At 35.2% G+C, this 12,178-nt stretch overlaps 1 protein-coding gene across 1 annotated transcript; it reads right to left on the bottom strand.

Annotated features, from left to right (window-relative positions):
- Positions 1 to 7,466: 7,466 nt before the first annotated feature.
- On the bottom strand, positions 7,467 to 9,258 carry LOC149798303 (cerebellin-2-like). Its single transcript, XM_089960579.1, has 2 exons — positions 8,906 to 9,258; positions 7,467 to 8,023 (listed from the first exon to the last, which is right to left on the bottom strand). The coding sequence occupies exons 1-2, from the start codon at positions 9,114 to 9,116 to the stop codon at positions 7,602 to 7,604; spliced, it is 633 nt and encodes a 210-aa protein (XP_089816705.1). The 5' UTR covers positions 9,117 to 9,258; the 3' UTR covers positions 7,467 to 7,601.
- Between the last annotated feature and the right edge of the window lie 2,920 nt (positions 9,259 to 12,178).

The raw sequence follows: 12,178 nt of genomic DNA, 5'->3' as shown, positions 1-12,178 counted from the left end.
TCAAACACTACAGTGGCGTTAGTAAAAGTGGTACTGCTATTTCAGACGCTCTAACATGCAGTGACGTTAGTAAAAGTGGCACAAGAAGAAAAGCGGATACCATATTTATACTGTAGGTAATGACGCATCAAGATTCACAACAGGTGGCCGATATACAATTTTAGCTTGCATAACCTAAATTACCATGTGTATCGGTATTTACTTGCTCAGAAGGAAATTATGTCACCCACTACTACGACCAAATTGAAATAATAAGTTTTTGTTTAATTCTCACGTCAGTTCCTGATACGTTTATTGACAAAAGATGCAAATTAAGCGAGGGCTGCGAATACATATTCATAATTTAAATAACAGACACAGTATTCTTTGAAATGAAAATAAAAGATTCTGCTGAGGTAATTACACTTTAATATCAACATCATACGACAAAAAGCAAGCTCTGGTTGATGCTTGACATGTGATCAAACCTAACATCTCTTAATTGCAGTTTAAAATGTTGTAAGACAAAATGAAGCCTTTTCTAGTCCCATAATATACGGAGTAAAATACCTTCTGGTGTAAATTCCTCAGTGGTGGGATAACTTTGTTTTTTCTCCTTCGATTGTATAAAAAATCTTCAACTTAAAAAAGGCGGTATCGACTCCATATATATGGCTTTTGCACGGTGGAGGCAACAGGGATAGGGAAACAATATTACCTTCAAAGCCGGTACCACACCGGTGCAAAGGAATCTCTCCCACTCTCTGTCACGTTTTGGAGCCCGTAACTTCAGTTTGGTACAACGCAGAAAAGACAATGATGGCTTGATGAATAGAACAATATCGCAGGAGTGTGCCTTTAAAGATGGAAATAGCAGAAGGAAATCGAGGGTCATGGGTGGAACGAAGTATTTGGAAGTTCCGTACCTTCTCTCTTATATATTATGATAGAGAGAGTCATATGTCAGAACGGGTCATGCGTGTATTCTAAGGTAGTTTTGTCACTATGTATGATTTTTTTCCCCTTCAGATTATTGTTTTTTTTCTCAACATCAGCTCGCGTCAAGCACCTTTGCTTCAGTGTACTTAATTGGCATATAATTATGCACATTTCGGTCGCCGGAATTATGTGTGTTATTCGCTCGGGATCTGCCGATCATTGCCGAACTGGATTTCAATATGGAGACGATAGATTCGTTACGCTACGAACGAAGATTTTAGAGAGCTCGCATTTCATAATGAGAACCTTTACGTACTTGATATTACCCCGGAATTGCCTTTTAAATAGTATTTAATCAGTTCATATACATAAATGTCCGAACAATTTTGTGAGAAAATTCACCTCAGCTGCACTATTGTGTCTTTAAGTTTGTTCATTTTCCTATTTCAAGCTCTGTAAGCTTCTCTTGAAAGGGGATTGAAACTCTAAGATACGTGGACGTGAAAGAAAACATACCCTTTGTTAGTACAGTGTGTTGTCTTTGTGTTCATTCTACTCGTGCTTACCTTAGAGCTTTTTTCGATGTCATATTTCTTCTAATGTAATATATGCATCAATGGACAGGTCGGCAACTTGGGTCATCTTTCTTGAGGTTCATTGTACTTTAGCTTATTTACTTCACACAAACCCCAAATTCAATAGTTTGAAGAAAGTAAAAAAAGCACTACCACTCAATACTGTGTCAGTTTCAAAACGCTAACCAATACTTGTCACCATTCAGTAAATATATAGTGTGGTAAGAAACTCGGTAAATACAACAAAAGATAGATCGCAAATTGACACTCTGTATAGTCGGTCTGCCCTGCAAACACTTGCGCCTAGGGAATATTTTAGTCACACAACCATAACACAAAACAATGTGTCACTCATCAGAAACGATTTCATTGGCTGGACCTATTTTCTTACTACGTTCTCTTCGAATTGACTTCAGTAATTATTCATACAGGGACGATATAGCACGTATTTTGTGCGTCTCAAGGTTAATCGATTTACAAATAAAAATATTAAAAAATAAAACTAACGCACCAACATACGTACCATAGGCGATCCCATGAAAATTGTGTCATTGTTATTGGAAAACACATAACGGAATGTTTGGATGTACCATTATTTGAGAATTATTCAATCGCATTTGTCTTCAGTTCAGTCTTGTGATCTTTTAAAATGGTGGATTTTTTCTATGGTGTGACTTTCTAATTGGAATGTGTTTTTCGTTGAAACTGTCTTATATGCCACAAAACACAAACGTAAGCGTCGTGATGATTTTAAAGGTAGAAATAACATATTGTCTCTCTCCCTCCCCTCTCTCTCAAAACCTCCGTGCTACATATTTAGATTTAAGATTTTAAATAAAGAGAAAGACAATATTCGTAACAGAACAAATATTAGTAGCTGAGAAAAATAATACATCACTCTTCTATGCCTTCTGTGATGTCATATAGTGTATCGACAGTACTGTGGGTACACAAAAGACTTTAATAAATTTCCTAAAAGACAAAGAAAATCTCAGTTATGAAAATGCCGCAGTTTGGTTCTGTAACAGGTCAGCTTGTCTTTACTATGTCGTTATTAAAAGGAAACACTAGATGGATATAAGGCTGACTACCTTAAATTTTGTTACATGACAAAACCTATGAATACAATGAACATATGTACAATATATTATGTAACTGGATGTCTGTTAGACAGTTTGCATACCAAATTCTAACTAGGAAATAATCGCAAAGCACGACATTTGACAGGATTAAATATTTAGCACAGGCATTAATCGACAAGAGTAAGCTCTTATGTTGATTTGCCCTAATTAATTAAATATAAACAAGCTTGATTAAAAAAATAATAAACCCACACTGAGATGCCAAGACCAATAGCTAATCCTATGTTGATAATGATTGTAAGATAAAATGTGATACTGGCTTCGAATGATCAAGGCCAGATCATATAATATGTAAATGAAGGAAAACAACCTCTACGGTTGGGCAATGAATAAATGCATGCCTGTTCAAATATTCTAATATGGAAATGAGGAATACATTTGTCAGGAGAGAGCAAATAGATATGGAACTTGGCAGTCTCAGAAATAAATTATTAAACTAATTACTTATCAGTGGTGCTGTTACTGTGCTAGAGCTGCTCAAATGATTCTGTGTGAAATCTACACCAAACAATTAAAATGTATCTATGGTGATGCGATAAGGTTAACTGCAACATATTTAAATTCATTATGTAGCTAAGTTGAAACCGAAAACGTCTAGGATTAATAACAAAAATCATACAGCTTTTTGATACATGCAACCGTTTCAGGAGCAAATTGTTTAATGCTCCCAAGCACAAAAGAAAGCTTTTGATCTTTTAAGAATGAGTTAAAATGGTAAAACAATCGGAATGATCTCTACTGTTTACGGGCAAAATTCTATTGACACACGACTAACAGAAATGAAAATAAACACCTTTGCGAACAATAATCTGCAATTTTGAGATAAGCAAAGATTTGCTTATTGAATCACAAAAAGGCATGTTAACGAATTTACTCATATCATACAAATACCAGAGAGACAGAACCACAATGAAAATGAAATGGAGTAGCTTCGTCAATGAATGATTAAAAAATGATTTTGGTTGACAACGTAAACACGTTACCTTTTGTTCGTGTCAATAACTTCAGTTTAAAAGGAAACATCATACTTGTATTTATTTTGTTTTATTTCAAAATATTCATAATCTTAGCTATAATTTCATCTGGAGTTTAGTAATTTTCATATACCAATATTTCCGCATTCTTTACGAAAACGTTTATGATAGAATCATACGTCTGTGGGATCATCCATACCAATATTTCAAAATGTCTACATCATTAGCCTACAGTGAGTCGCTTTATTTTCATGTCATCAAGATTCCTACAGAGCAACATCAAATCATTGGTTCCTTGATACTTATCAATCAGTAGCTCTAGTCACTTGTCAAATTTTGGATCTATCGTGATCGCCTTTGTCGCATATCCAGTTTTGATTGCAGTCCTAGTTGCACGAAGAAACTGGACATATAACAGTGATATAGTAGATAAACAATTTTGTCAACTATCCTGAGAGAAGGCATTATAATTTGCATACCCAAGGAGGACAAACCTAATCAGTACCTGAGGAACTGGCGTCCAATTTCATTGCCTAATGTTGTATAGAAAGCAGGATGTATTGCCAAGAGAATAATGTCTGTACTGAATGAAACAATATCTGAGGATCAAACGGCATTCTTTCAGAGTTTTCGGAATGTTTCAAAATTTCTGGAGGTTGTCGACAGGGTGATGCATCTCCCTATATCTCTTCTTATTATGTGCAGAAATATTGTCTATACTATAAAACAGAAATGACACTATTATAATTCTTGATGGCTTTTTTAAATCTTTATAATTCTCTATTGTAGTATTAAACTTCTTTGCAAGGCTTTAAGGACTGACACTTAACATTGCCAAAACAAAAGCAGCTTGGATAGGAACAAAGAAGTACAGTGCAGAATCGTTTAATCACAGGTTAAAGTTACAGTGGGTAACGAAATTTATATCATTGTGCATAACGTTTTCGGTTGGTTTGGATGAAATTGTAAAAATACATTTTGAAAATAAAATGGAAATAATTAAAACTTCTTTAAAATGTTGGGAGAAGTGATCATTAACAGTAATTGGTAAAATAACATTTTTGAAAACCTTAATTATTCCAAAGCTTAATCATTTGTTCATCTCATTACCAAATCTTCCACAAACTTTTATCAGAGAATTAAATAAATTATTTTTCACCTTTCATGGAATCAAAAGTGAACAAAGTTAAAAGAGAGGCTAATATTCAAACTTTTTCTAAAGGTGGCATGGCGTCGATCGATATTGATAAACTTACATTAGCTCTGAAAATAACATGGATTCCTTGATTTTGTTCTATCTCAAAGAAACTTTCTCGATTCATTTGAATATGAAATATGCGCGATTAAGTACATGTTCTATTAGGAGATGAAAATGTGACCACATTATCCACAAAGACAACAAAAAACAAAAAAACTTGGCGAGATCTTTTGCTGGCTTGGTAACTGTTAATAGAGAAAAGTATACCGATGACAGGAGAAGATGTTATGAAAACAAGTTGAATATATGAACCCTCTTATAAGGGTGAACATGTTACCTATTTTTTGTTGTTGTATGAAATGGTTTAAACATTATATTATATATAACATATATGCCTATATTTGTATTTGTCTAAAAAGAGATTATGTACAATATGAATTAGTGTATGTGTGTATTATGTTTTCCTCACTATATTTATTGTCCTTGATAATGTGAGATCTGCAGTCTTGAGATCAGCAAAGATTGCTTATTGAATCACACTAAACAAATTACATGTTAAAGAATTTACTCAGATCATACAATCACCAGATAGATAGAACCCCAATGAAAATGAAATGAAGTAGCTTCGTCAATAAATGATGACAAAACGATTTTGGTTGACAACGTAAACACGTTATCTTTTCTTCGTATCAATAACTTCAATTGAAAAGTAAACATCACAATTTCATTGTCTTGTTTTATTTCAAAATATCCATAATCTTAAATATAATTTCATCTGGAGTTTAGTAATTGTCATATACCAATATTACCGTATTCTATGCGAAAAGGTTTATGATAGAATCGTACTTCTATGGGATCATCCATACAAATATTTCAAAATGTCTACATCATTAGCATACAGTGAGTTGCTTTCTTTTCATGTGCCCAGGAGTCCTACAGTGCAACATTAAAGTATTGGTTCCTTGATACTTATCGATCAAAAGCTCTAGTCAGTGGTCTAATTTTGGATCTATCGTGATCACATTTGTTGCATATTCTTTTTCTGTTGCGTCCACGATTGCATGCATGTATTATTTTTTCCTCACTAAATTTTTTGTCCTAGATAATGTGCGATTGTATGGTTAACTTGGATGGTTCCCTGACCCAATGATCAATCTATCACGGGGACAATAAAATAAAAAAATAAAATAAAACAATTCTGCACCCAGTTTCTAGAAAGACGAGAACTTCATTAATATATGTCTCTAAGAAAATGTATTTGAGCTAATTACCTCCATTGTGTAATCGTGGTTACTGTATTCTATCACTTAAGTCGTTTATTTTAAGTTAATCATCCTTTAGTAGCTTTTGGCATCGTACGCATGTTTCCAAACACCTTCAGCTGTACAGTGCCATTATTTTGGGAGTTACTTGATATCATCTTCTTCAATAATTCACTCAGGTGAATTCAAAAAATTGTTTTCCACTGCATTGTTAGCGTCTCCTTTCATAACATATCAAACGACATACAAAAACTACCAGGTGTTTTCAGGAAATATCTTAATTAACCTTTGGTGTACAAACTGCCTTTAATGCCTCTGAGTGGTACAATTAATTACTCAGGAATTTAACTTTATGAGATTTCTTCTCATGCACGCTGAGATTGGTTTACTTTTTGTCGGCATAATCCCTACATATTGAGCTAAAAGCGCCAACAAAATATATGTAATCAACACACAAGCGCACACCCATCCCGATGGCAATAAAAATACATTCTTGTTTGACTTGTTCATTTAAAGGTTAGTAAAATCATTCAGTTTAGTTGTCTCTTTTTTGCCAGCTGTGGTTTTCACTGAAACCATCTCTATCATCGTCATCATCATGGTCGTCTTCATCATCCTTATCATCATTATCTTCATCATCATTGTGAGTTGAACCATATTGGATGAAGCATCATCCAAAGTATTTTGTATTCAAGCAGTGAAGTGTTTTGCTCTTGCACTCAACGAAGCCATCTGGTATTTTCAGGTAGTCTTCTTTTCATTTCACATATATTTACTATTTTTTTCATTGTCTTGCTCTTTAAGATTTTTTCATCATTTTATGCGTTACCTTGTTTGTCGTAGAGCGATTACTCTAGTTCATAAAATATGTTCTCTCTGTCTTCTAATCTGTAGACCTCCAGATTATCTGCTATTATTTGATGGATTTATTGTGAGTCATATCGACGGCATAATGTACCATGCTTTATCATATTGTGATTCACCATGCTTTATCATATTGTGATTCACATTGACGGCACAATGCACTATGCCTTTATCATAATGTGATTCATATTGACGGTACAATATACTATACCTTTATGATATCGTGATTTATATTGACAGCACAATGTACTATGCTTTATCATATTGTGATTCATATTGACGGCACAATGTACTATACCTTCATGATATCGTGATTTATATTGACAGCACAATGTGACTTTCAAGGCTTTAGTTTGAGAAAACTATGGATTTCTGAAAATAGAATTCTCATTAGACATAGACCAAACAGGTAGACAATCAGGTAGGTAGATGGAAGGTAGGAGGGATGGTGACATACATAATTAGATAGAAATATATTGCTTCGTTTCTTTGCATAACTGGCAAAAGAATGAATTGAAAGTAACTACGGTTGCTTTATTTAAAAACAATTTAATCACTATGAGTCTTTTTTTAGTAAATACATTTTAATAATTGAAAGTAAAATCCAGATTTCAGGCAAATTGATTACCATGTAATATGTCATAGAATCGATCAAAGATTCATCTTATTTAATTATAGCGATTATGTAATACACCAGTGAATGTCGACCAACGGTGGCCGTGTACAGTTTCCGTGTAACTAGGATCTTGTTTTACATATACCGACTGGTCCTTGTCCATTACAGTAAGCACAGTTACCGAACCAGACCCGAATTCTCCTGTTCCAGAGAACAACCTTCCTACTTCAATGTTGTCTTTCACTATGATTAAATGAACATATGTCTCACGTTCTCTCAGAACTGTCACAGAGAAGGAATATAGTCCTCGAAAAGGAGCACGGAATTTTCCGGTAGAAGAATCGTAGCATTCACCTTCATTGATCAAGACTTCGTCAAATATCACCGTCTGTTCTGGAACATGTGTAGTACTTCGAGACAGTCTAGCGGTAAAGCCAATACTGGATGTTTCCAAAGTAATATTTCCGTGAAAGCCTGAAATAGGTAACAATTCCTTATGCAAACAGCATGATTAAACTCGTAAAACCTTTTACACACACACACAAACACACACATATGTATGTATTTGTATATATATATATATATATATATATATATATATATATATATATATATATATATACACACACACGCTGTGTTGAGAGGGTGTGTGGGACGATGCGTGTGATGAAATCCGCGGAGATCCAAATTCATTTCTCCAATTCTCAATGTTAAAGCTGTCAGTCATATGTATTAGAACATGTATACAGGCTATATTAGAATATTTGAAAATCGCAAGGAAGACATTCAAAGTAAATGTTAATAATATAAACATTTAAACAGAAAGAAATACGACAGAAAAAGAAATAGAACTCTGTGTCTGTGTGTGTGTGTGTTTTGGAATTTTAATGTAGCTTTAACAATTTTTCTGTCACATCTCTACTATGTCTGCAGTCTGGCAGTTTATAGTGATGTCATACACTGAGGCATCATGCCGCAGACATGTAGCATCATGTCCCACCAGTCACATTATCCTGACACCAGGCCGACCACTAACACTAACCTCTTAATGCTGAGCGTCAACCGAGGCAACTGTAAGTACCATTGTTAGAAGTCTTTAGTATTACTTGGCCGGGGTTCAATCCACGCGATCTACCTATTTGATGCGGACGCTTGAACTATACTTAAGCCAATGGAGCTGTCTAGAATAAAGAACTTGAGACACAAATACAAATATAAGTGTTTGTAACAGTCTTGATGTAATACCATCTGTTTAAGCCTCATATATTGGTTATAGGAGTTCAGACGGAATTAGCAAATGTTACTTATACTACCAAAAATGGTGACAAAGAGACAGACAGAGATGAATGTACGTACCATGGTTATCCTTCTTATCATATTTTCTTTTTAGTTCTTCAACTTGTAACATCAATACCTCTACGTCATTCTGTAGAAGAAGTCGTTTTGCTTTCTCCTCCTCAAGTCGTATCCGAACAGCTTCCACATCGGCTTGTCCTGTTTCTTTCAAAATGACCGATCTACTATGAATAAAGACAGAGAGTAAAAGTAGTTGTCTTAACAGCAGCATTGTGGCAATGCAGTCTCTGACACCCTGTCACGTAGTGGCCTTACTAAAAGTAGCACCGTAATTTCAGAGACTCTGACACACAGTGGCGTTAGTAAATGTTGCACTGTAATTAAGGACACTGATATGCAGTGGCGTTATTAAAACTGGCACAAGGAGAAAAACTGATACCATATTTATACTGTAGATAAGGATGCATGAAGATTCACATCAGGTGGCCGATATCTTTTTTTAGCTTGTATCAACTACATTACCATGTGTATCGGCATTTTCTTCCTCTAACATAAATTGTATTATATGCTCATTTTTTTCTATGTTAACTATACATTGTCAGAATCGTTCAATATTTTAAGATATTGCACTCACATGCAGTTCATATTGCACTCACGTGTGCCCAATAGTGTATTAGGAACTACTTTGTAAAGAAATCATGTACACTCACATAGTAGACGCTTTACGTTACGGTTGATTAAATTTATCTCTGAATGAACTAAAACAGATGTTTCGTGGACTGCCACATACCAGCTGCTTTGCCACATTTCGGGTTAACGTTTTTGATACAGTGTTTCGGATTTAGGCTAGCTATAGACGCCAGACAGGGTCCTTACAAATAACATGCAAGTGACAAGGCATAAACTGTCTTCTTTAGCTGGTAATTAGAATGGCAAAAAATATACTTACGGTTTTACGTCCTAAATTTCCTCAAAATGTACTTACTTAGTTCTGCAAATCCGAATTACATGAAATATGTCATGGGTTCTCACGCTTGATTACACGTTTCGAAATTGAACTGTAATTTCGACTATATTCCAAGTGCAATTACATCCTCCTTACTGTACTCAAAATGAAATAAACATTATAGTCCATAGCGTCTTTTTGATAATTGAAATTAAAAGACTTCATATTTTCCCCACATTATGATTTCAAACATTCAATGACAGAACACAAACACACTTGCAGATGTCAACACACTGCTCAAATCCGATGTACTTCATGTAGAATTGGCACATATAAATCCGGTTCATAATCAGAATTGAAAAAAATACCAAAATCTATTCATTACAGATCAAATAGCAAAGCTGTTACAATGTGCTTTCATTCACAACATTACTAAAATTTTCAATTTTAAGTAGACCAAAACGACATTTTATTCGAAAGGTATGTCTAGCTATCGACTAAGTTCAGATTTGTCTGGGCGGAGTTATGTGCGCATTAATAATGTTGCTGTTGTGTAAAGATGAATCTGCGCTTGTGTATTTAGTTTGGAACACGGCATACATTCAGTTTCTTTGTTTCTTGTAGTGTATTTTTATTTATATAATTAAGCCTTAGGTAGAATAAGAAAATGAGCATGTTATAAAAAGGTTACTGCATTTGTATGGGAAAATACGAACTCGTTTTTTCCAGATGGATATACTGCACTCCCAAGGTCGTGCAGTATTTCCATCAGAAAAACTCGTTCATATTTTCCCATATATTGCAATAACCTTTAAATATAGCACCCACTGCCACCAAATTGAAATTAAAAGTATTAGTGTAATCATTATGTCAAATCCTCATACGTTTATGCGATGACTGCGAATACATCAATCTTCATAATTTAAACAACATATACATTATTATTAGACGGATGCGGGAGGTCGTGGGTTCGATACCAGAGACTTACAAACATGGTACTAACAGCTGCCTCGCTTGGCGTTCAGCATTAAGAGGTTAGTGTTAGGACTGGTCGGCCTGGTGTCATGATAATGTGACTGGGTGGGACATCATGTTCCATGCCTGCGGCGTCATGCCCCCGTGCTAGACATCACTATCAACTGCTACATTGCAGACATCGTAGCGATATGACTGAAAAATTGTTAAAGCTACGTTAAAAATCCAAATCACATCACATCACATTATTATTAGAAATAAAAAGAAAAAAATTATATTAAGGCAATTAAACTTTAATATCATCATCATACGAGAAATTAAACTTTGGCTGATGCTTGACAAGTGATTAAACCTAACCACTCTTACGTTGCTGTTGATCTTATAAAAAATCTCGTAATGTCCTCGAGGTTGAGATAAACAAACGAAAATTCTTAAAGTTTTAACTTTTGTGTTACTTTAATTGTACTCCAAAAAAATTCAGTGAATACAAACGCTCTCTTGACGCCTCATACGTGTCTTGCACGGTGGAGAAAGCAGATGTGTATTCGGAAATCTCCGCTTGCTGTATACTAAGGAACACGCTTTGGCAATGGTGCAGGCTTCTTTTGAAGGATCGACCTAATTCTGAATGTTTTCCACAGCAACACCGTAAAATTCCACGTCGGAACGACAATACTTTAGCATTTCTTCCTGAAAGTCAAAGGGTCCGATGCGTGAGTGTGGTACCAAGCGTAGAAAGCTTCTCGTAGTAGTGAGCATCAAGCAAATGGGGTAGAACGGCGTGTTGATTGGCTTCGGTATTCCAAACGTTCTAGGCATTCGGCTCAAAGGCATGGTCAAGTAACTTATCGAACCTATAAATCGTACTTGTTCCACTTACATGTAGATGATTTTGGCTCCGTTCAAAGTCACTTTAGGACGTTCGGTACTTTGTTCCGTATAGTATCTGAGAAGACATTGTCCATCGTATCCCGAAAAATTGTGAGCCATCACCGTGGCATTGCGATGGCAATCTTAATAACGTTTGATGTCCTCTTGGCTTCACGTCTCGGTGATGGGGTTTAAGATCCATTGGGCGAAATCGGCTAGCGCGTTGTGTCCCCGAAATATTTTTTCACGTCCGACGGTGATGGCTCACAATTTTTCGGGATACGATGGACAATTTCTTCTCAGATACTATACGGAACAAAGTACCGAACGTCTGAAAGTGACTCAACGGAGCCAAAATCATCTACATGTAAGTGGAACAAGTACTAGGGTTGCAGTGAGTGCGATGACTAAACATAGGCTCTTGGATTCACTTTTCGCAGAAATTAGGAATGTGAATGCCAGTTTCGTGCATGCATTTGAATTGGAAAAACATGAAATTTTCTTTCTTCTGGTCAATTTTCTCCTCTGGTTTGGAGTGGTAT

Source organism: Sinohyriopsis cumingii, chromosome 6 (assembly GCF_028554795.1).
Source record: "Sinohyriopsis cumingii isolate HCF-2022 chromosome 6, ASM2855479v2, whole genome shotgun sequence".
Taxonomy (NCBI): Eukaryota; Metazoa; Mollusca; class Bivalvia; order Unionida; family Unionidae; genus Sinohyriopsis; species Sinohyriopsis cumingii.
Note: the sequence above shows the minus strand (reverse complement) of the source record. Positions and strands in the feature narration are given on the sequence as shown.

What these genes read in the sequence shown, in the direction of transcription:
- LOC149798303 (XM_089960579.1), bottom strand. Translation starts at nt 9,116, where the DNA reads ATGCTGCTGTTAAGACAACTACTTTTACTCTCTGTCTTTATTCATAGT. An exon ending in TGATAAGAAGGATAACCATG is followed by an intron (nt 8,024 to 8,905) that starts GTACGTACATTC and finishes TACCTATTTCAG; the next exon opens with GCTTTCACGGAAATATTACT.